A 26,256-nucleotide genomic window follows, 5' to 3' on the forward strand; every position below is an offset into this window, starting at 1 on the left:
CACTTCACTTACTCCTCGCCATCCTCCCACCTACACCAGGCAAAAGAGCCCAAATCTTTGATTTCCCTGCAGAGCAACAACCCCTGAACTTGACAGAAATACTTTTGCAGTTGGTCCCCTGTGTCATTTTCCAGTTGCCATGGAGCAGAAATGTTGTCCTTCAAAAATAACAGATGGATTTAATAACTATCAGACTCCTTATGTTTTATTAGTAACATTGTGAACAATTCGGAGGCTGGGAGACGCAACCCAACAGCGGTATCGAACCACACACGTGAACGATGGGTGAACAGGGATCTGGATGCCACCAGACCTCCACGCAAGACTTGTAGCCAAAGCTGGCTCTTATACTTTACGACAAATAAATATCCTTTTTGTACCATTTCTCACCCCACCATCTTAGTTTGCTTTCACGTCCTTCCTGTTTCTTTGCATGTAATTCCACGCCATGCATTGTCATAATCTTTTTTACAGGTAACTCTAACTACTACCTACTAATTTAAAATAACCAAAGTCAATGCCCTGCAATGAATGTTAATGTAGACCTGTATAGACAGCTGAAACACGCCCTATACTTTATGTTAGGTGATGATTGAATGAATAGCACTGTGCACCACTCAGGCTTTCAAAGCATTATCTTTCGAGGCTATGAGGACATGTCCAGCCCTTATCACTTAACTCACCAAGTGCCAAAGACCAGGCAAATCTCACAAATATAAACAAATCCAGCACCATTGTCACAAATGCACCAATGACTGAATCTGAACTCCAGAGGTGACACACACAAAGGTCAGGGGTGCTGTGGGGGTCCTTACCCAGAGAAACAAACAGACGTGCCTGCAACAGAGTGGAGGCTGCGTGATTTAGTAAACGTTTTTCTATGCTCCCTTCTCTTTGGTGGCTTGGTTTACTGGTGTGTTGTATTTGTTTATGTCAATCGTTTAGATTGTTTTTACATCATGTTCCCCCTTATACGTGTATAAAGAGAGGTTGGGTTTCCTTGTGGTACTGAGTCCATGTCCTATAATCTCTCCATCTGTGTGTATGACATCATCATAATGTCTATTATTGCATAAATTTATATAATATTTAAACAGTTTAAAAACAAATCAGAAAAACAAAAACATCCAATGCTCGATAAACACAGTTTGTTAAAAATAAACAAGTTTAAAATATTTTTTTTTAAACTGAAATAGATCAGTGCTTGCCCTTCCAGGCTTCTTTGACACTATATGCCCATTGTTTCCATGCCCTGGTAAAGAAGTGTGGTAAAGCAAAAACTACAGCAGGGAACCTTATGGCCACAATATCAGCACTATAACTGGCACCCTGGACACCCTCTGCCCATCAAGATAGGTAGAGTCAAGCCTGTTGTAAGCTCTCAAAGGTCAAAATAGAATAAAATGTGTCACTGTCACCATGGGCGTATGTGGGGGGAAAACAGGGGGGGGTTCTTGCCCCCACGCCCCCGGGTTTTTCACTTGCCCATTAAAAAGAATTCCAGAATGTGCTGCCGGTATAATACCAGCAGTGCAATCTTGAAATGTTTTTAATTATGCATCCTCCTGAAAAAATGTCTGCTGATGCCCATGACTGACTCCTCACTGGTTCAATCGAAGAAGCATCTATGAGATATGTGATGAACACACTCACCTTCTAAGATCCCACTATAGACCTCAGGGAATATTAAGTAAGTTACAATCTCACCGAGAGACTGTAGATTTCAGACAAAGGAATTCTTACCTCCTAAGTGTTTATTTCCGTCAGTCAACTGCTTATTTACTCAATCCAGCTGTGTCAATCTTTCACATTTCTATTCTTTATAGGCTTCTTTCACCCTTGTATCATCAGACATCGTTCTTACATCAATAATTTACAAAGGGCGTGACCTTTCAACATGTACTGAGAGTGGCTCCCGAAGGTACCTCAGCAAGAGCAACCTGGCACAATTTTCCATGTGACTTACCTCACTCACTGCTTTCAGAATGAGGAGTGCTCAAACTTAGCCCTCAACATTATTTTAAAAGGAGCTGTTTAATGTCCCCTTACTTACTGGTAATCTTCATTACCCGGATTAAGGTCCTCCTTGTCCCAGTCATGTCTCCTCTTTCCTCCCCTCTTTTGTTGTGTCTGGTCTTGTTACTGGCAGGGATGGAGGCGGTGAGAGGGGCCTTTATTATATGATTTTTTTTAATTGCTAGCATCTTAGAGTGCATGTTGGAAGGGGGGCCCACCTTTAATTGTAATGACTGGTATGAGGAGGACCTATGAGGGGGTAATGGCTGCATGGCCCATCAGAGGAGTGATCCCGAGCTTGGCACTCTAAGCAGCCAGTAAAGTGTCTGTAGATAATCCTATGTGTCTGTCTAAAAACGTATTCTCTGTGGAGAGATGGGATTCCTGTAGCCCAACAGCTCCACTGCCTATTTACAGGTAGCAACAAACAAGGGTGGATCAACTTCCCATGCCCCTTTTACAACCACCCCTACAAATGTGCTGCTTCCAAAGAAGAACCCACCCATTTCTTGTAGTAATTTACTGCCACCCTTTACAAATGCCCAGGTTCTGCAAACATGACAATTTCTTAACCATAAATAGCAACAGACTCCTGATGAGCCATCACCAGAAATGTTTCACCAAACATCTTCCTTTCCCCAGACTGCCATTGTTGTCTTAGTAACACTGATCTGAATATGTTTCACGGGGCAGTAGCTCTTTGCAGTGGCTGAAAGCTACTTTAAGGCCGTAGGTCCCCTTAATTTGCAAACTTTGTCACCCACAAAAAGGAGCATGGGACCGCCACTACCACTATATTTCGAGTGTCCTTTGCAGACACTTGCCGTATGCTTAAAAGATCAATCAAACATACGATGAATATCAAGAGTGAGAAAACGACCCCTTGCTAGGGCCGCTTGTGCAATTGGACATCCAGCATTGCCTGACCGTTTAAACCAAATATTATCTTTGCTAGTCTATACAATTATACGGTTCTTGCTACCTCAAACCATCTGTGCACCAAGCAGTACCACAACAACCCATCATCAATTGAGTCAAATGACTGGCAGACTGCCATAAAAGCCAAATATTGTGAGACTTTTTCAAGATTACATTTTTGCAAGCAAGTACAACATGAAATAATGCTCTATTATCCTAATACCTTCTCTAAAATATGCTTAACGGTGTGTTGAGCTGTCCCTCTCATCAACCCCCTCCTCCATTCTGGCTATGACCTTAGAACGTAACTTGGAATTAGCAACCAACAGCGATATAACCCTAGAGTATGCTGGATCTTACCTTTTTCACTTCTTGAAAATGTGGATAATTAAGGTCTCACTTCAAGCGGGGGAGTTGTACATTTATCAGGGAATATCTTGTTCCAGTTTCAGGAGAATCCAAGAATATTCTGATACTGACCATTCACAGGCCCATCATTTAAACTTCACATACTCAGCTTCATCCCAACCCTCTTGGTTTTAGGGTTCCAGGGTTCTTTCATTAAAGTCTCAAATTTTAATGGTGTAAAATACACACTTATTCGGTCCTCTGCTAATCTCTCCCACAAGAGCCTCCTGCTTGCTGATGGGCTGTAACGTACCTTTTAGATTGAGCCCAAATATTACAGACTTTAACTACATTGATGTACCTTCTTAGTATTTATTAGTCTAACACACAAATTAAAGTCCCTCATGAGCTGTTCCTTATTGGAAGGAAATCAAATGAATGCTGGGTTTTGCAACCCAGGCCCAGCATGGCCTCTACCTTCTCTTGACAACATGTATACAAAAAGTCTGGAAACCATCCACCCTTAAAGGCACCGACGTTATATCTCATACAACTAGAGCACATCATAGATGGTGATGAATTGAAATTTGTTGAGCATGTGGCTACACAAAAGAATGTCCTGGCACTTTGCAGTGTGTAAGGGAGAGAAGAGAAAGCAGTGTAGGCTATTAAGCAAAAAGCCAGGTTTAAGTGTTTTTTCCTAAAAGATCTCTCTGCTTCCATTTGGTGAAGTTCCAAGGAGAGTTTGTTTCAGCCTACCGGCCGCAGTAGGATAAAGGACCACTCTCAGGCTTTAATGAGATGGACCCTTAGAACCGTGCCCATGTAGTTATTTGTGAAACACAGGTTTCTCTGAGGATTATAGAACCACTGTAATCCTAACTGGAACTTAGAGGAAGTGCAAACATTTCTTTGCCATATGCAGAATACCAAAACACATGCCTATTACTGTATTGAGTAGGTTATGAAGACATATGTTTGTCAAATTGGAGCCACAAGTTTTTTGACTATTTAAGCTTGCATATTGGGTGGGGAAACCCTTTCCAGTCAGTAAACTTCCATGATTAGGTTAAAATTGTGTTCAAACCGGCGAATCTCAGTCTTTTCAGAATTGCGCTTAAATTGCTTCAGATTCATCCAACGACAGACTGCAGATATTCAGGGTTCGATAGCATCCAACTTCATTGGCTCACATTTCCCAAAGGATTTGACAATCTGAGTGTCATCAGCGTATAAGATTATCTTGGCCCGAAAAGACTCACCGAAGTAAGCAAAGCGAGTCATATAAATATTGAACTTTGTGAGGCTAAGGGACGAGCCATGAGGTACCCCTTCTTAGACAATTCTGCTGCCCGAAGAATAAGGAGGTAGGTAAACGTCTTGAACCGTGTCTTCAAGGAAGGATTCCAGCCACTTCAGGACTGTGCCAAATGCTGCTGAAAAGTCCAACAATACCAGCACAGCTTTTCTGCCTGCGTTTATGTGCAACATCCAAAATGGGATACATCCAAAAGGGCAGTCTCCGTACTGCAGAGTTGGAGCATCCACTTCCAGTGTCTGAGTTGTAGTTCAACTATTCTGGATTTTCTGTATTTTGTTGCGAAAGAAAGAGGCCAGTTGTTCACACCACTTAGCTGAAGGGTCCTTGTTTCTATTGCATGCTTCATAATTATATGGTTCTGATAAGTTCTATGAAGAAAGAATTGTATGAAGGAAGGGTCTAGCTGCCTGTCTATGTAGCAATTTGTTCATATATATTATGCGAAATATCACTTCATAGCAATATATGAAATATAAATGGGATATCACTCAATAGCAGTAGATAATGCTATGAAGAGGCTAAAATTCACAAGCCCACTTTACTTGATGTGGAAATAAAAAAAGAAGAATGGGTGCTCTGAAAACTACAATTTGAAGTAACGTGGCTTCGTTACCTGATCAGCAAACTGTGTAAACCTACCGCTTTGTTCAAAATGCTTTAGTTGGTCCTTTTACAACCAGTGAAGTCAAAAGTACATCAAGAAAATGGCAGATCAGAGGAGAAACCCAGGAAGAACAAAGTGTGGAGGGAGCAAAGGAACGGGCAGTAGCCCTTACTCATGGCTCAAGGAAAGAGTGGAACCCTGCTGCCACGGACAACACACAGCGGAAGTGATCACAAGTCACCAGTTGTTGGGCTCAGTATGGAATTTTCTCTGGAACCTTCGGGACCTGCTATGTGGGTTTGTGTAATGGCACCACTCGTGTCTGACCCAATTATATGACATATGTCTGGTGTTCATCATCAACCCATGGGGGAAGGAGCCATTGGAAGGGATGTAAGAAGAGTGTGGTCCTTTGGAGTGTGAGTACCTTTCAGGTGCGGCCGGCATTATTCGCGGGCAGGGGGCGCAGGGTGAGGGTTTAATTTAATAATAAATAAAAAACTTACCTGTCCATCGGCCGGGTCCCGTGTTTTTCTGGCACCTGCTCTTGCTCTCCTGCCTCCTGCAGGAAGAGGAAACAGGCAGCCTCCCTCACCTCCCCTAAGCCAATCACAACGCTGCAAAGGCAGCGTGATGATTGGTTGCGACACCCAGCCAGGGGCTTACGGGGAGGCAGATGGGGCAGAGTGCGCATGTCTGGTTTGGGCGGCCCCAGAGGGCCGACCAAACAGTCATTGCGCCCTGAGGAGTGGGCACACCACTCCTCCCTTGCTCACAGAACAACTCCGCCCACCCGCAAATAAACATAAAATGGTAATAACGGGAAGTTATTACCATTTTATATTTCTGCTTCTCACACTGCGAGAAAGCAGTGGGGCGATGCTCCTCCACCCCTGGACTACCTTTGTCTGTGAGTGTGCCCCCAGTACTTCATAACGCTGTTGTAATCATTAATACCTATAAGGGATTCGTTCTGGGGAGTGAACGTTCTGTTGCATGTTTCATCACTTTTCACCCTACTCCCTAACTAACATAGACAACTAATTTGATTTCCTTTTTGCGTGGTTTTTCGACCCAAACCCCGTTGACGATTGGAAAGATGAGATATTATGAATAAATAACTCTCCACGTATATGTTTCAAATATTTAATTTGTTCGGCGTTTCCGCTCCGGATGTGACCGTATGGTGCACCGGCTCAATTAATTTTTCTTCTTTTCCGAAACACAATGATGGCACTACGATCAAATAATATTTTCATATTTTCTAAAGGTATATTTTCCGGTTCGTGGTAAAACTTATAAAGTTTGGAACACACATTTTTCCAAATGCTAGTTCAAAGGGAGATTAGATGTCACATAATATATTTGCAGACCGACATTACACAATTTCTCCCTCTCTCACACTTTAGAAAAAGATTTTCAGGTTCAAGGGGCAGATTCTTCACGGGTGGGTGGCACTACAAACATTGTCTGAGGCTTGTTCTGGCGGCCAAGCACTGCACAGTGGTTCCTAAAATTAAACTAGCATGACGTGCTAATGGGGTAGGGTTCATGTCTGAAGTTACACTTTCTTGTCTTTACTTCGGTTTAAAAAAAAATATAAACTACATAAGGCTCTTCAATGCTGTTAAATTAGGGCACGTTGTAAGCGACCCCACGAGCACACCTTTACCTTTAACATGCAGCACACCTTTACCTTTAACATGCATGCCATATTGGAACACTTGAATTGGTTGCTGCCTTTTGGAAGAAGGACTCGAGCATCCTGTTAACTTCCAGCAGAATACCGTCTGCTTCCGGGTTACTTAGACCTCTTACAAGCATTGCCAAATTTGCAGCATGCCTCGAAAGAGGGACACAGAGGAACTTTTAAATATGGTTTCTCCCAAGGTCTTCAGTGTGTCTACAGATAAAAAGTGGATAACTACAGGTTTCAGGTTCAAGGGTACACAGTTTGTATAATAATACAGGGCTGGAAATTCCCTGCCATACACCTATGAAACAGAACAAGGGATTTGTGTCCAATCAATGTTATTTATATTTTCTGTGCTCTCGTACGCTGGTGGCAGAGCTGGATTCAAGGGACCGACAAGACCTCAACCACCATATGCAGTGCGGGTGCAAGGACACCTCTCTGCAACTGAGCATGGTGTCTCCTTGAATGCCCTATTGATGGCTCTATTGAGGCATGTTGAAGCCTTTCTCTAAATATGACACCGCTGGGCGAAGCTGGAGATCTCACGTGGCTCTGGTTCACCAGAGACGTGGACACCTATGGCTCTGACATCCATGTTCCACTCAGTGTGTACTTTTTGTGATGCGCAAAATTTAGCACTGCATCCAAAAGTGCATTAATGTCCAAATCGAGAAGAATCGCTTCCACGCAGGTACCTGACCAAGATCTGGAATCGTATCTTCCACACATTTGATTGAAAGGAGTAAAAAATTGTCTTCCACACGAAGCAACAATGGGCCGTGTCATGATGTGAAGTGTAGAAACAAAGCTGGGCGCCTGTTTTTAATCCACAGGACTGTGTACAGCTCGGTGCTTAATTTGTGCTGGGGTTTCTGGTGCTCAGCACCAGCACCTAATTGTCAACACTGGCTCTAGTGGCAGTCCAACACATGGTGGCACTGTCTTTTTAAAATTTTGAGATGAGTACAACAACCCTGTTTAGTAACTCATCACATTGGACATGAATAATACTAGCCTCTCATGACATTACTATAGCTAGGTGTGGCCTGAAATAGTCTGAATTGTCACACTTGTGGGAGTGTGATGGTTAGGTGCTTTGATGATACAGTCATTGGCAGCGCTGGCAGGGTATGGGGTGGTGCATTCTGCAATGATCTTCCAAAAATGGCCCTTGCACTTTATTTTTTTACAAATTAGACACTGGTACAGCTCGTTCTGAGCGTTTCCGACCAATGCTGTCTGTAGTTCAAGCACTAAACTAGGAGCATACGTCATAACTTACAGCGACAGCACCCAATGGAAGTAAGGCGTCAATTAATCAGTAGAAAAAAGGGTACTTAAAAGCTTCTATTCCAGTAGCACCAGCATTACCATAACATTTTAGGGTGCACTTTTCAAGTTCAAATTGCAACGTTTAGAAATTGGCTACATGTTACGAAATAAAGAAACAACACAGTGTTGAACTAAGACGAGTGCTTGTCAATTTGATGCAAATGTCGATGTTCGCGGACTCAAATATTAGGTCTTTTCACTAAGCCTTGATTAGAGGAGAGGAGATACATTTGTGAAATAGGCGAGGCAAAGATGCTGTGCGGAAAAAACGACACATTGGCGCTCCCAGAATCTGTTGCTACCTCTGCATTACCCAAATATCCCCAGCAGATGGCGATGCAACACCGCGTTCTGAACTCACCTGATCCTTGCTGATGCCGCAGGATGGCTGACTTTCCTGGTGCAGGGGAAGCGGAGGAGGCGGCGGCCACCGTGCCAGAGGCGTCTCTCGGAGGAGCGGGTCGCTTCCCGTCCCTCGCAGGCTCCGGCGTGGCTCTAGCGCCTCCGCTGGCTCGGCGTGGCCCGCTGCTCTGGATGTGCGAGACGGCCTCGGCGGCCTGCATGTCCGGCGGGGAGAAGCGGCCGAGCACCCGCAGCATGGCCTGCGCCTTGTGCTCCTGCGTCTCGTCGTCGCTGTAGTCCGCCACCCGGCACTCGTACACCCCCTCATCCTGCCGCCGCACCCCCGAGAGCCGCAGCCGGTGGGAGATGTCATTGCCCTGGACGCGCACCGTCTGCGGAGACAAGGGCTGTGTTATTTCTTCGTTCATGTGGTTACAGCCAAGCGCTACACTTATCACACACCTTCATGCCATAGGCCTTGCACACTGTTTACTTTTAACCACTTGTTTCAGTCACACTCACGGCTAAATTTAGGGCCACTGGAATTATGCGGCAGGTGAGGCCCAGAATATGCGGCAGGGTTGAGTAAATTATGCGGCGTAAGGCGGAACATTTTGTGATTGTATTACCTCTTTACTTTCTTATGTTTGTACGTTAACACTTTATTGACATGGGTTGCAACTCATTAATAGCAGGTGAATATTCACATATAGCCATAAGCTACAGAAAGGTGACCAGTCAACCTTTGCAAACGTGTTCAACTGCGCTGCAAAACGCATTGCTGCATTTTTAGTAACTTTTGAGCGGTTTGAGCAAAAAGCATTTTTTAAATCTGCGGATTGTGCAGCAGGCGAGGGATTATGTGGCAAAGTCCATAATTAAGGGGAAAATGTTGCAGCCGCACCATCGCATAATTCCAGGCCCTGGATTTACTGCTAGTAATGGATTCATCAAAATGTCAACCTCTATCACTTCATTGAAGATGCAAAAAACTAAGATATTTCCGCACTGGGGCACTCGCAACATTTAATACCACACTCACACAGCGTTGTTCGTAGGCACACTCCTCCAACTGCAGCCTTCCAACTTCTCAGAAGACCAGTTTGTTTTTTTAGAACACTCCAATCTCACACGGAAGCCCTAGAGGCCTCATGTCTCACTCCTCACGCGTGAGAGTCACTTTCAAACGGTGGGCTAACCTCTCACAGCAGCCTAAATGTATCTATCACCTGGTGTGAACGGCTTGAACCTGTCCTCGAAGTGCGGCTCTGTTCCGAGCCTGGAAGCTGTAGAGGATCAGGAACAGATCCCACCACAGGGATGAGCTGCTTTCTTTGGCTATATCAGGCGCTTCTCTGCTACTTTTGTAAGCTGTAGGTCAACTTTAGCGAGGTTTTGTTAGTGTCATTTTAATTCTTTATCTTCACAATCCCTGTACATGAACGTAATTTTATGTGAACTGTAATCAGGCCCAAATACTGAGTCACTAATACATTTAAGCCCTCTGAAAGGACTGATCCTATAGTGTTATGATCCTCGAATAAAGCATGAGCCAGCTATATTATAGAAAGTTCAAGCAAACCATAAGGTAATAACCATAACTGCCGACCAGTGCTTCTTCCAAGACTAGCTTTCAACCAATACATTGTTCCATATCACATAAAGTGCATCACTGGGGCCGATCCGGGTTAAAGCGGTCTCAAATCAACATTCATACACACAGACAGGCACAAACTTAGAATTTTGCACTTCCATTGAAATTGCATTTATATCTCCATTACTACTTCTGATGAAGTGTCGAGTCTTTGTAAATGGCGCTTTGCAATGGCCGTCTGTGCAAATGTCAAATTGCCATGCAGTATTGAGAACTTGCATGTAACAAGGGCAAATCTGCCTCCTTCAACTGGTGCAGCTTATGTGACATGAGCTCTTAAAAGCAAACACGGTTCCTGCACTTCATGGATGTGAAAGCTACCTTTAACATGAGAAGCAATGTCTGGGAAACTCGGTGGACCATTCAAAACAATGAAGGGTGCCTAACCACCTGACCATTTACATGAAAATCTCAGCAGATTGTGCGTCAAGAGTCTGCTATAACCAGGTGGGAGAGGTAGCCAAGTAGTGGCCTTAGGCAAGCAAGGAAAATGGGTCCACTTGCCCCTTGTTCAGCAGTAAAATACAGCCAGATTTAAGTTACAGTGCACATTTACACTCCTGGGCATCAGTGCCACTACACCCGATGCACTGTTGATGGCTAAGGCCCCGCATCCATGAACTCCAACCTGAAGGTCCATAGCAGTTTGACCAATGTGTGGTCCCTGTTCACTGACGTTTCTCTGTGCGGATGTGTGACTTTGGCCTGACTTTCCAGGATTAAGACAAGCCTAGTCATTGAAAAAAAGCTTTGTGAATTGTGCCAGATGTGGCTGGGATCTCCCCAATGCAGCCTGCATATCACCATTGTGAATGATGCATCCCTTAAGCAACACACACAAGCCATAAAGGTTTTTCCAAGGAGCATTTGCCTACTTTTATTTCAATACGGTGCAGTTAATCGCCACCACAGGAAACGCCTGTTCCTGATTGTCTTAGTATGTTACCAGTGTAGTGAGCAGAAGGGCCTCACAGTTGACGTGGAGAAATTTAGCATCCTAGTAATCAGGAAAAAAATCCCTGATACAACCAGCATATAGAAAAGTCACCTTGTGGAGCAGGCTAGCATGTAAGACTACTTGGGATTCAGAAGAGCAACTCGGAAGAGTCGATGAATCACAATGCAAATGTGGTGACGAAATGACACAGCTAGCCAGAGGCAAAGTGAGATTCATCGTATGTAAAGGCCATGTGGGCACTGAAAGTAATTATTTTTATAGCCGTCTTAGCAAGCTATACTGGCCCTCAAAGTCCAGCACCAGCGTTAAAGGTCCGAGCCGAAGGCAACGTCCTTTAATAAGGGAACGGGTCTTTAATGGTCAGTATAGCCCAGCTACTGCGGGCTATAAGGCTATTAAAACATTCTGCCACTGGAGGGCAGGATGTTCTAAAAAATAAAACAAAAGCATCCAGGAACCTGAGGGCATTTAATACCCATCAGGCTCCATGATGCCTTTGTTCACAGCAACAGCTGCTAACGAAAAACATTGGAATGTTTGAGCTCAGGACTTTTGCCAGCCATTAAAAGCCTGGAGCATTCCATTGTCTTCAATGGAGAAACCATTATTCCAGTGTTCTAATTGTGTATAGACTTAGAATGTATGAGAATGCTTGAAGATACTGGATGTGATATAGAATGCACTCCCCATGTTTGCAGTGCCAACACAACCCTTGTGGTAAATGAAGCCCAGTAACTTTTGCAAAGCTTGTCATAACACCATTGCTCTAGAGGTTGAAAACTCCACACCAGACCACAAATTTACCCAAGCAAGCACATACTCCATGCCCTGAGTAGCCTGGAGGATATTATTGCACAGTTCCATGGCCAAGGTATGCTACAAATAACCCAGCAGTAGTTGGACTAGAAGCCTTGATGCATGTCAGTCACCCCTGACTGTACTCAAAACCAGCAAAAAGAAACCTCGCATCAGAAAAGAGGTGAGCAGTGTAAAACACATGAAAGCAAATACCATGCAATCAAATAAAACAGTAGCTCTTGAACCAGTGTAGAACTCCAGGAAATGAGTCCGTAGATTAAATTCAACACCAAGCTGGAATACAGTCAACTATAAGTGGCAGTATGAGTGGCAGTATTTAAAACAACACAGCGCCCTACCCCGAGAAAAGTGATGTGGCATCTACAATAAGGTTTTATCAGAGACATACAACATGTTCGGCCACCTATAGGTGAATGCTTGAGATGGAAATATGAGGAACACTGCCTTCTGGGAAGTGGAGCGAGGGATCGAGATACTTCATACATTTTGTTCTGTTCAGCACACAACTTTACCTCAACACAACAGCCACATGTATGCTAAAACTGCTTCGCCACCCAGCAAAGGAAAGACACAACTGAAATAGTTCAGTCGTGATCAGGTAATGATTAAGCACAACCAAGGTTCTCAGCATACTTGGTGCATCAGCACTACAAATATGGGACACTCCAAGTGGGCCAATCCAAAGAGCCAGCACACGTTTGAGGCAAAATGCTGGGCATAATGCTATCATGAACTATAAAGGCCAGGAAATGCACCCCCCATATTTGTGTTACTCTGCCATCTTTGTGCAAGGCGCCAGGAAGTGACTCCGCTAAACACTTAACCCAAGTATGAAGACAACAAGCTAAATCCATTGACTTAGGAATCCATCACCCAACCTGCCAGTACGCGGTCATATGCAGTGGCAGATTCTAGTGAAAGGACTCCTGACCATGATCCGTAAACCCATGTGTCCTTAAACCAAAGAGAGGTCAACATGTAGACATGCAATGCAGGTGGATTATGGCTCTTCCACTACAACAAACACAAAATGGCATCTCATAGACTTTTCCATTGCCCCCTTCAGTCCTGAGGCACGAGGAAATATTAATGCAGCATTCGGGTATGTAGAAAAGGAGAATTGTATTCTCACCATATAGGACCCATCAGAAAAGGCATTTTCTGTAACACTAACCGTGCCGGAGGCTTCAGAAAAGGCGCAAACAATATTAACACCATTGAGAAGGCCCCAGCAAGGACCAGCACTGTATTTGAACCAATCTCACCTGAAAAACCGCCGAAAGGACTAATATTATTAACATATATAATGCATGGGGTCCTGCAATGCTTGTTTATAAAAGTCTCTATTTTCCTTATTCCAGATGACTCGTGACGTCGCTAGTAACCTCTAATAAAGAAATTACTTAGGGAAGGAGCGCCGAGAGCTCCGGGGGACCTTATCAGCCCAGTTGAACTCCGCGCCGTGAGGGCAACGGCCTTAACCCTGCACCCTGCACCTGGGCACACACGGACACGGGACTCTGTTTGCCGGGCCGCGCTGTCTATCGCGGCGCCCCGGCAAAAACTACATTTCCCAGCTGCCCGCCTGCCAACAGGAGGAAATTGACGTGCCCGGAGGCGCTTAAACTGGAAGGAGCGCCGAGAACTCCGGGGGACCTTATCAGCCCAGCTGAACTCTGCGCCGTGAGGGCAACGGCCTTAACCCTGCACCCTGCACCTGGGCACACACGGACACGGGACTCTGTTTGCCGGGCCGCACTGTCTATCGCGACGCCCCGGCAAAAACTACATATCCCAGCTGCCCGCCTGCCAACGGGAGGAAATTGACGCGCCCGGAGGCACTTAAACTGGAAGGAGCACCTCTCGCCCCGCGAGTCGCGCGCGGGAGCACCCGGGGCTAAGCCCGGGCAAAGGGCGGGCCCTCTGTGGCCCTCTCAGGACCGGGAAGGACGGGACGGGCCACTTCCCTTGGCTCCATCAGGAAAAGGGTAATAACTCCTACCCACTAGTTGACTGACTATCAAGGTACTTTTTGTCATCCGTTTGAACAATCCTACTAACTGATTGATCTTTTTCCTGTAATCGCGATGACGCGAAAGGGGGTAACTAAAAAAGCTATCCCACATAGGGGCTCGCCAAAAGGGACACAAGACTTACAAGGAAATACGCTCACTCAGCAATCTCCCTTAGAACCAGGGGTAAATGAACCTAGACATCCATCCGAGTGCATAATTACAAATCATTCTCCCGTATCTCTCTTTGACTATGGGAATAGCTTAACAGGGCTAGAGGAACTAAACAGATTGTGTGGAACTAAGTACACTATAGCTGTAAGCAGCCCTGAATACATTAGCGCCCCAATTGGTTCACAAAACTCTAATAATAGTCCGCGCCAACAACTCCAAAATAACCCAGCAGACACCCAAAGCACTGTAACAGCACGGCTTCCACCTGGTAAAAGGAAGTGCGAAACAGACAAACAAAATGGCTATCAACCCAAACATCACAAATTGTCTTCAAATTCCTTGTTGTCTGCTATTACTTCCCCTCCAACTCCAGATCCGGGTGAAACTGTGGGAGGGTTAGATCTTTCAGCACCGCCCTCACAGTCGACCTTACTGACCCTCTTTGAACGGCTAATTAACTCCGCCATCTTACCATTGATGGCAAAAATAGACCTCCTGGGGGATAGACTCACGGAATTGGAGACCACAATCAATACAAACCTGGCTCTTACAAAAAACCTGGTATATACCAGACAATTCTCTCCATCTGCTGTTTCTGGAACCCCTAAACCAACTGCACTAAGTACCAATGCTCAGACTCAGGCTCCAGCTCCTAATTTACTAGACCCAAAGGACCCTCATCCCCCGCCAAATCGTGTATTTCCACAGCGCAATATCGCCAGATCAGGGTCAAACATAGCACCTCATATTAACTTACCACCAGAGGCTGCAGCCTTTGTTTATGTTCTATCAGGAGTGCCACCAATCATAAAGGGGAAAACTGAAACCCAACACGAGCTACAAAACAAAGTTATTCACTGGCTATCTAGGAATAGACCCCTGCCTGCTGACCTTAATGGCAGAATACTATCTGTTAGAAGGGTGGGCTGGCTAGGTCCCCTTCGAAAGGATATTGCCGGGGATCTGGTCTTAGTGAAATTCTACAACAGAAACATTGTTCCGTTCCTCCAATCCTGGTACCGGCAAGAAGAAGCTGGCCCGATATATACTGGGGTCCTTTATGACTTTTACCCTCATCACCCCTCACTTAGACTAGGGGCAGGCTACACCCATGCTATCGGTAAATCTGTTTGGAGAATGATCAATAGCATCCTCCCTGCACCTAACCGTCTCGATACGCTGTATAACAATCAACGCTACAGTGGCTCTTATTAGTAGCCTATGGGGAGGGTGAATTCTATTTAAAGGCAGGATTATTAGAATATATAATTTACCGAAATATTGTGTAAAGTTGTTTTCATTATGAATGAGGTTTGTACACTTTAGGGCCGAGATCCTCTCTCTTTGAACAATCTTTTAAATTGTACTTTTAACTTCGTCAATACTTTGCGGCCCTTGTTATGGTTGTTCTAAATGTATGTTTTTAAAATTGTACGCTTTTATGATTTGCACGACAAAATCGAATAAAGCTAAAAAAAAAAAAAAAATGACTTAGCCTCTCAACTGTAATAACTTACCACAGTTGCGTTCTGAAGTGACAATGCCTGCTGCCGAAGCCAGCAGCCAACTGGAAAGGCAGGCCAAGTAGCAGAATTAAAACTGCTGTTTAAATTGCAAAAGCGAAAACTGTCGTTTCCTTCTGCTCTGTTTTTCTGGTGAGCAGTGATCAGCAGAATGGAGACATTTATGGCAACAGATTTATTTTGTGCATGCCATAGGCAATTCTAGAAAAGATAGAATCTCTTTGCATTTCTCTACACATTCTGCACTACAGCATCTTTAATCTGACTTGTATTAAATGAATCCTAATATCTTTCTGCTTTTTGTCGTGTTTAATTTTGCACTACATGTTCTACTTTTATTCTTTATATTTACAAACATCTTGCCTCTTTCATATGAAAGAACTGCACATCTAGGATTTACACGGCTTGTGGGCAGTGTAATGGAGTGACCATGTATTATAATGAATAAAGTTACCACTGCCATACATTATAAGAATTTTGCAAATCATCTCAGAGTGCTAGGACCTTGCTCAGGAATTTGGATATCAATTTTCATCACCTCTTTTCACAGCATAACCATTCAATTGCCGGACACACCTGGTAAAATCCCTGACCTATCCTCCCACGTCATTCACGCCCTTGCAACCCACTCTGTCCTGTCTTCGACTTTATCCATCTTACTTCTGTGCATAACACATCCATAAACTGCAATCCCCACCACATGCTGTTAATTTGTAATTACAGCTTCTGATCTATTTCTAACATAGGAACCTCCGCCGCTTTCTCCAAAGCTACATTCGCCCCTGCTGCATTCTCCACATACCTTCACCATATTGTTATTACGCATAATTTTCCTGAAATTGTGACCACTTAAAAGAAGGTAAATTATGTGAATTTCACACACCCATAGCTAAAGTAATTGTCACCTTTGAGGCTGCCCTCACCCTACTTTTCAGACTCATTGTAGAATCTTGCTCTGTTGCCTTTCATCATGGTGGATTCCATTTTTTTCATACAGTTACATATACTGTGCATTAGACATGTCAAGACCTTTGCAGTGTGCGAACACTGTTATTACAGTCATCAAACCATGAGTATGTTAAAGATACAGCCAGTCGAGATTGACGTCCACATGAAGTTTTTGTTGTTGTTGTTATTTTAATTGTTTTGTAAAGCTCCACTGTTAGCCACAAAGATGTCTTTGTGCTGTTTGTGGACAAACTTAGAGCTAAGGTACCTTGGACAAGTGGCTCGAGCAGGTGTGGGCTTACTGCGGCTATCTGCTTGCTGGGCGCAAGCAGCGAATATATGTCAAGATGAGAATTGATCTCTTTTGGTATTCAGAGCATGCTGAGGAAATGGTCCCAGTGTGAATCCTCCATTCAAAGGGGATTCCTGTTTTTTTGTAAACTCTGATGTTTTCCACTAGCTGCTCTGGTGGAACTGTCAACATGGTTTACAAAGGAATGGTATAGCTTAATGGGCATCATAAGTTGTTTTTGTTTTTTTTACTTTAATTCTGTTTTAATCACTTCATCTTTACTTGAAGTTGTTTTGTGCCAGGGCCTTTGCCTTCTTAGACTTGGCAACATCTGGCAAGATTCCAGTTGAAATCACTTTTGATGGTGGGGCACTGTTCTTCTCTAATCTAATCATGCCAATTTTAAAGATGACAGTCCCAGGCCATGTTATCAGTTGGTGTCCCCATCATTTGGCCATTTCTTTTGGAGTTTCCAAATTTAGTATTATTTTTTGGCATCTATTTGAGGTTGCTTTTGCCGTAGGAAAGACTCAAACCGCTGACTGGTGGCCCACAGACTTAAGCTGGAGACCGCTTTACTAAAGCGCTGTGCAATTTCACCCTTGTTGCCAATCAATTGTGAAGCATCAAAACTGGAATATTGTGCCAATCATTGATGTAATTGCTTTCTCTGATCCATGAAACCTACCAGGCATGGGCACATTCTGACACAACGTAACCCCAAACTGTTGTCAGACCTTTCAGTCCACTCACGTATTTTTCTTAATACTATATTTCTTTCAAAAAACCCATTTAGCCTAATACAAGTCACTGGTCCGTGGGAATTAGTCTGTTTTCCCTTTCAAATATTGGTAGGTTTGTATAATTTCTCACACACCCCAACGCTGAATAAATAGTAAATATTTGTTTGTTAATCAATAAGAACCATAAACATTTAAAATACGCAGTTGAAGGCACAATACTAAATACAAATTGGGAGAAGAATAATCATTCATATACAATCAATATGCACAAATGCAATTAGGCTAGTTCTAATGTTACCAGCATGTGCAAAATAGTGTGTAAAGTGCAACCATGCAGATCTTCTTTCTTCTTTGGTCAGTAGCCAGAAAGCGAAGCCAAATAGCCCTAATTCTGTCTATCATCCCATAGAGGACTATGCAAGTGTAAAATTACGTAAAAAGTGCAGAAATGCTAAAATGTGTTATTTGAAGCTGTCAGAAGCCTATGCCGTGTGCAAAATTGCACAAAACTTGTGGCAATGCGAACATTTGATCAAAAGAACAGTTGGAAAAAGTCGGGCTGATAGCCAACCTGGCGAGATAGGAACCAGCAAGGTTACATTGTCCCTAGCAGCTCGCCATAATGTAAGTGAATTTCAAGGGTTCTTATCAGGGGCCTTCTTCATCGTCCATTTTGACCCCCACATGAATCTGTGGATCTGCTAGGCAAAGGATTTGAAGATGTCCAAGAACTATACCACTCGAACGTTAAGCATTGTATTCCTTGGCTCTAATGACTCAATTAGAGCAGATCTACAAGGCCTGATTCCTAACGCATTAAATTATTTTTTCAACATGCTTCTTCACTGTTAGCCCAGGGCAGATACAGATATACCGATGACATGCTATAGTGTTGCAACTGCCTGATGGATTAAACAGCCTTTCTGATCCCCCCCATTGACCATCTTTCCTCCACTTTGGGAAAAGTCTAGGGTTGGAATGTCACCAAATCTCAATGACAGTAATTTCTGTTTAATCTTCAGGGGGTTGGCGGCTTCCAGGAGGGGTGGCTCTCTTTGGGCATCGTAAGATTTTAATACCAGCCACCCATGGGACTGCTTAGTCACTTTATTTTGATAGTCCACCCAACTTTGCAATTTGATGGATTTATTTACTACTCTTCTGAAAGCTTGGCCGGTTGTATTCAGGTTCCTTAGGTCACCCACCTGGACCTTTTCAATGCTTTTTGAAGTACTTTTTATATTCACCATTCCTTATAATTTCAGACCAGGCTAGATTAGCCAGTGAAGGCTGGGCGACTGACTGGAATTTGTGGCAGCACATAAACACTTTGGGGGGGGGGGGGCAATGCCGCTGTCATTAGTTCATGCGCATATGATCCACATCTGTTTAGTAATCTCTGCTATAGTAGTAGCAGATCCTTGGCAAACAAGATATTTGGCAGTAGCTGTCCACAAGGCTCAGGGCATTAGATACATGGCCATCTAATTCTTAGGAGAGGTCTGCAACATATAAGTTAAAGAAAAGGGGTGCTATAACACAACCTTGTTTTAGTGCAGTTGATGTTTTTACTTCCTTGGACAGATGGGTACCATCCCCGCTCTTAGCCTTATCCCTTGTGTCTCAATATAGCAGCCTGATGGCCCTGAAGATGTTGGGCGGGGTTCCCCACTGCTGGAGTTTTGCCCATAACCTGCTGCGCATGACACAGTCGATACTGCCTTGAAGTCAACAAAGCACGGAGGATCAGCCCCAGTGCTTAAATATTTGTTATTGTGCCATGGCTCTTTGTAAACCCGGTTTGGTTGAATGGGAGTGTCCTAGTGTCTGATGCCCAAGCTTCCAGGTCATGGAGTAGTAGTATAGAGTAATATTTAAGGTATGTGTCCAATAGTGCGATTAAGCGATTGTTGCTGGTGAGGATGCAGCATCTTCCTTAAAGATGGGGTGAATGGTCCAGCGTTTCTAACTTCCAGAGGTGACTCCTTTTGTCAAAGTAGAGTTAAACATTGTGGCTAGAAAGATGGTCCGTATCTAAGTCAAGTTTTTAAAAAGCATTTGTGGTATCTCATTTGGACCAGGGGCGCAACTAGACCGAGATGTTTTATTGATCTTGGTTATCCCTGCGTGTGTATATGATGCAGATTCCAAGGACCCAGTTGTCCCCCTGTAGCCGATCTAGATCATGTGCATCATAGGTAATTTCTTTGAAGTGTAGCTTCAAAGGTTTGCCCCACTCACTCTCGCTTATATCTGCATTGTGGGCTGCCCTTGAGCCTTTTTCAATGTTGGTGATAAGTTTCCAGAATGTTTGGGAGTCAATTGACTTTAAGGCATATAATAGTTGGGGCCACAGCACTTCTTGTTGGGATCTTTCTTTTGAAGCCCCATATCTCCCCTTTTCAATAATCTTCTCTCATTACGCAGTCTCTTGAGTAGGGTAGCTTCTACAGGGGTTTGTCTGTCATAGTTGCCTTATCAGTCTGCCTACCATGGCTCTTCTCAGGTAAACCGACTGTGGCATGACTATACTTTTACAGTGCCCGAGTTGAGCTCCCTTGTTCACTCCACTGGCACAATGTTTATTTGTCAGTTATCCTACAAATGCCTCCTATACTGATATCAGGTTGGTAGTCCTCTGCTGCCATATTCTGAGAGATGAACATCACCTCCTCTGCCTGATCCTTGACCGAGCTTGAGCTCTACTTTAGGCGTTTCAATTTTTCTGTATCTGTGCCTCCCAGTAGAGCTGTTGCAACCTTGTTCTTATGCAAAAAGGTTTCTATCATGATTACCTGCAGATGATGATCACACTCTTGGCGGTGTATATTCTAAAATCCCATAATTGGTTGTATAATGGAAGGTTCACCAAGGAGAGCGACTTGCCCGATACTCTTGTCTATGCTGAAGGGGTATAGACTGGCTTGTGACCATTCAAGGCAGACAGGCCAGTTAGCTCACACACCTTGACTGTTTTTTTCTCCAATCTTGACTTTTCGATTATAATGTGGCCTACTCTGGACTGGGCGAGGCCCAACTACCTCTATGTGCTCCTCATTTGTATAGTGAAATAGATTGAGTTTAAAATCTCCTGAGACTACACAGTATGGTGGATAACACATATTTTTAGATGAAAAATGTGTGTGGCAAGCTTGTCTGCAGTTGCAGTCTTCCTCTTGGGGTTAAATTACACATTTATGAAGACCGGGGATCATATGGGTACTTCACCCAACCATTCATACACAGGACCAAGAGGAATGGTTTGTCCGTATTGAGTTCTGTGATCTACGCAGACAGGTTGGTATTAATGTACATTGACAGGCCGCCGTTTGCCCTCCCAAAGGAGCTGCTTTTCTCAGCCAGCTTTTTGAATTCTACATATCCAATGAGTGGGATACTAGCTTGGGCCCAGATCTACTGAATCATTATCTCAAATGTGCCTAGGTAGTGTACGATGGCAGGGTCTTCAATTTTTGTCTGTAGACCCCCTATGTTCCAGGAGCAAATAATTAGGTGCCCCAATCAGAGACGAGCTGCTGGGCTGCTGTTCAGTCTTTGCAGGTTGCTGCTTGGGATAGAGGGCTGTGGGCAACCACCTCCTGCTGTTCTGGGGTTTGTGCTTTGTTGTGATTCTTCACTGCACACCCCAACTGGAGAAATATTAACTCTGAGCCGACCTGCTAATCTGACACAGATCAATTAAAACACATTTGTAGTCTAAAAATAGGGTTTCTTTGTAGTTACAGTTCCCACCCCTCATTGTAAAAGGTCCTCTGTGTCTGTGGAGTTCCAATTCATAACATATATTACTGACTCACAACAAGAAAGTTAAATCAGTTATCGAAAACTATTGGAGATTGGTTGGGAACTTATGTTTTTTTTTTTTTAATAAAACTACCTTCATTTCTCAAATTAAGAACTGTGGCTTCCTCAGTCAGATAAGCTTTGGTTTTTGGGCGCTTTTTGTTTCAGTTTCCAGTGCCTTTCTACAAAACCCTGTTGTGCATATGCTACTGCAGAGAATGCCATAGTTTGGAAGTATTTTCAAGTTATGCAATTACAGTGTTTATTTACATAATCCATATTAAATACAGGATATTATTAATGTTTATTGGTAATAACTATCTACATAGTGGTGTGCCTGTACATTACTATGCTGGTATGGAATACATGACTACCACACAAATTCAAATTAAATAATTCCTTTGTGGCTATTGTTAAGTTTTTCATATAACAAAGGTGTGTAAATGTGTCCAGAGGGAAACCAGAAATAGGATTCCAAACTGGCCTGTCATTAGTGTTTTAATAGACAGAGGAGTAATCCGTGTTTGGAGAGGCTGAGCAGAAGAAACTTTATAGTGTTGAAAAAAATTCGAAGTTGTGTGTTACACGTGCCCTATAGGGGATTCGATAGTATGTGCCCGGTTTCCAACACCTTTTCTTCAGACACCTTTTCTTCACATACTGCTCAGTTCACTGGATTTATCTTGTCCCTTGTTGCCCAAAGGGGATGTTGGTCCAGCCGTGATGACCATTCCACCCTCCTCAGGACCTATTTTGTGGCATATAGTAGCCATGTCAGGGTTAGATGGACAGCTAATCTGAGACTCTACTGGGGAGCCTGCAGGGAAGCTGCCAAAGGGCGCATAGGGCTTAATTCTATCAGTTTGGATAGGGGAGTTTGCCAAGCTCTCATCACCCTTTTTTGAACACGCAATCTAGGAACAACCATCTACAGCACTGTAGGTAACCAATGGTTATTAGCTACAATGGAGTCTCCTTTGTGTAAATACTGGACATGTATTTCACTTGGAGGCCCTGACTTTGTATGAAGATGTGCTCGTTGTTACCTATTGCTATTTAAACATTTTGATTAATTTCGTCTGGTGGGTACTTTTTTTCAGTGGGCATTGCCCCATAGGTTGGTGCAGTTCCTAACAAAATTGTACATTGTTGTATATAGGTGACCTGTGCAGTATAGATCACCAGTTAGCTGGTTCTGGGTTAGCTAAAGCAGAAGGGGCCCTAAGGCGTCCCTCTATTGATCACCATATATTTTCCCCTCTCTTGGTCAGCACTGAGTCACTCCTCCAAAGATCGCCACTCTACCCCTCTCTCTAGTCACTTATCCATTGTTCACTACAAAGTTCTTCCTTCAGGGGTCACCACTTAGCCTCGTCTAGATATGAGGCCTCAGTCTCTGCTCCACATCATCACAAATTCCCTGCTCCTGGACCACCTCCCAGTTCCTCCTCCATGGTAGATGATGTGACTTACTAACAGACGTACACAGGTGTTGCGCTCATTAGTCCAGCCCTGTACGCAAGCACTGTCCTTCTGAGGAGGATTCTCTAGAGCAGGGGTCTTCAAACTGGGGTGATCCCAAGGGGGGCGCCAAGCTGTGGCCAAGAAAACACATAGTGCTGATAACAGTGCTTTGTTTTCTGCAGGAAAAAATGAGCGCCAGTAAGCCGCTCTGTAATGGGCGATCACAAACATCTTTTGTCGTTTTTATCCTGGCTGAGAAAAGGGGTGAAAAGGGAAGGGGCTCCAAAATATTCTTCAAAACCCCCGCCCACATTTCTAATAATCACACCGTGGATATGTTTACACGTTGGCAAGGCCTGTTTGACCAGAATGGTATGTTAGGCAATCTTGTATGTGATTGCATTGCAGATCTTAACTGCAATTTATAAATAAGTCTAGACACATTCAAACATTGCCGGTTTGATAGAATAATTGTGAAAAATGTTGAGGGGGAGGAGCCCCAGTGATTTTATTTTCTTCTCTGGGGGGGGGGGGGCAGGGCATTGAAACTTTTGAAGGCCACTGCTCTAGAGGTATGCTATTTTTAATTTTGACAGACTGTCCAACAAATGCTTTTTTTTTAGTATTGCTGGGAACATATTACATGTTTTCTCGTGTAGCATCATGCTAGCATTCGTGTGAAGCTTCCTAAGTTGACCTGAGTGGGATACATGAATGTTTCATTGAAGGAGTGGAAGCAATAATCAAAATGTTAACATTTGTAACAAGTGCATGTCGTAGGAGCGTACTTTTTCTAAACCCTCTTCTCTTTCTCTTTTAAAGCAGTGCTCCACAAATGGGTGGTTGAGTTTTATACAGTTGCATTGGAATTTGGAGGCGAGTGTTTGTGTTTATCACTGTATTTTACTAGGTGAGGGGTAGGCTGAGGGCTAACTTCTGGGTCAAAGGAACCTTCCGCCTTTGGTAATGTGGCAGAGGTGCCCTGGCCCTGAGCTAGTCTAATGTGGTGGTGTAGTTGCCTTTACAGAGGCCTCTGCAGTTCTGTGAAGACCACAGAGATAAACTCTGACCTCCAGCATTCATGGGCTTCATATCACCTGGGTTTTTATGCCACTTTCTCATGATGTGGGCAAGGTGAGAGATTATGAGCACCCCCATCTCAGTGTGGGCCTTGTGGCATCCTTATATCAGTCCACAACAATCACCTCTAAGATGTCCTATCGCAACAGAGCTCAGAAAGAAAGCCCAAGCCGCTTTGTTCTGTTGCTTCCACTGTTAGTATCAACATGGCTTCAGCTCATAAATAGACAGATGCAGAGCGCCCCCTTGCTGTTGCCTGTGCACATAAACACTCACTGTAAACATGCGTGCACTAATGCTTATGTTGATCCAGTGCCCTAACGCAAAATGGTGGACCACCCTGCAGAATGCAATGAGGGCCCCCTGACTCTCGCATATCCCAGAGATAATCATTAATCTTGACCTGATTAGGGTCCCGTTAAAGATTAGGGGCCCCTGAAGGTATGGGCCCCCCACGTGTCACAGAAGCTTTAGTTAGACCCCTGGTTTCATCTGCTCTTGGCTGCCACGCTCTGCGGTGATAGCTGCGTATGACGAATGAGACACGTAGATGGCGTCAGCAGGCGTGTACACCTCTTCAACAAAAGAGCGGCTGTTCATTTCATCTGCTCTGCTTTTGTCTGTGATGAATATGTCGGGTCCTTTCCTCTATGATCGATTTTTGTCTTTTTCATTTTTACTTTGCTTTTAAAGGCACTTTTCCATCATCGTGAGTGAATGTATTTTATTGACGGGTAAACAATTATGTCATTTTTCTTGTTCTAGAAAAATACTTCTTCCCTGCGGCGTTCGCGTGGGTTTATTGTATTATTTATGTACCGTTTTAGTGCAAACATTTTGCCACAGGGCTGTGCAGAGGTCTGACGTCATCGAAGGTGTCTGCAGGATTTCAAAGTGAGCGGGCCTACAAGCAAGAATCTAGTCGGTTAATGCCGTTCACCACCAATCTGCAGTAATTATATTCCGGGTTATAAACACAAAACGGACAGATTCTTTAAAATACTCTATCCTTTGATAATACTATTACCTTCCCGCGATCTGTAAAAATGTGCGTACTTTGATTAATTCTGCAGAGATGTAAACCCTTGTGCTCAAGTTCTTGCCAAATACCTTTGTTTAGTGTGTGTACACAGGAAAATAACACCGTGGCATGAGGCATACACGTGGGCTTCCATATATATATATTTGCATATTGTGGAGGCGACAGCATGGCTCGCTCCAGACTTCGCCTCTCCAGAGTCATGGCGCGCCACACAATCAGAAAGGGCCATAAAGAGCATATTGCACTCTGTATATCTGCAGATGTAAAATATAAGTAGGGGGCGCACAAAAATCCACCCATTCTCTTCTAAGAAACATCCGTCGTGCACGTTCAGTTTGATTCGGAATGTTCTGCAGAGAGAGCCATAAAAATCCTGCGTTTTCTCTCCTGGCCAGAAACCTACCTCCGCCCATTAATTTGCCTATCCTGACAAGGAACCCGGCCTGGCTCCTGCTGCAGCGCCGTGAATTAGTGCGGGATATTAACCAGGGCCGTAAATCCCCGGATGCTGGCGGGATTTCTATGCGCGGGTGGGATTTATATTAGGTCAAGCCACAAATGGAATTCAAAAGCGACCAATCGTGAATTGCTTTAATAGACAGGGGAGTGTTCCTTGTTCACACAATCATGCGAACCATGTTTGTACCCTTAGGCGGGGGTGAACGGGGGCTCCCCTCCGTGAAATAAGGCCCAGGACTCGGGGTGAAGAGCTGGCTAACTGCGGCGCTCGGTATTGTTTTCACCGGGTCCTTCTCCTCGTCTTACTCCTTACTCTAAACCACGTATACCACATATTCTTTTAAACACGTCCAGTCTGTTTAAAGCAGCTGTGATAATACCGAGGCAGCGCCGTTTCTCGCTTTAAACAGCACTGGTACTGTGTGTGTGTGTGTGGGGGGGGGGGGGGGGGGGCAGTACCGACTTGTTTATTTGTCATGTGAATGGGAAACATAAACCACAAGAAAACGATTTGGTTGCTCGCACCCACATCTAAGATATTTGACTGCACAACTTACAGCGCCTAGATCTGCCGTTCTGCCACCTGCACCTGTCGATGAGCTCATGTCTCCAGATAGGACCAACAGCGTGACGTAAAAGGATGCCCCCCCTTTCAGAATGGGACGGAGGGCCCTTTAGCTTTCCGCAGCGCCCATATATGCATTAGT

At 44.1% G+C, this 26,256-nt stretch overlaps 1 protein-coding gene across 2 annotated transcripts in view; it reads right to left on the reverse strand.

Annotated features, from left to right (window-relative positions):
- Positions 1-26,256, reverse strand: part of VSTM2B (V-set and transmembrane domain containing 2B) — a 182,625-nt gene that overhangs the window by 144,960 nt on the left and 11,409 nt on the right. For both annotated transcript variants that reach the window (XM_078668548.1, XM_078668547.1), the window contains exon 4: positions 8,597-8,969. In XM_078668548.1, coding sequence (XP_078524674.1) covers positions 8,597-8,969 — 373 coding nt within the window. The remainder of the gene's footprint in view (positions 1-8,596; positions 8,970-26,256) is intronic.

Source organism: Lissotriton helveticus, chromosome 12 (genome assembly GCF_964261635.1).
Source record: "Lissotriton helveticus chromosome 12, aLisHel1.1, whole genome shotgun sequence".
Taxonomy (NCBI): domain Eukaryota; kingdom Metazoa; phylum Chordata; class Amphibia; order Caudata; family Salamandridae; genus Lissotriton; species Lissotriton helveticus.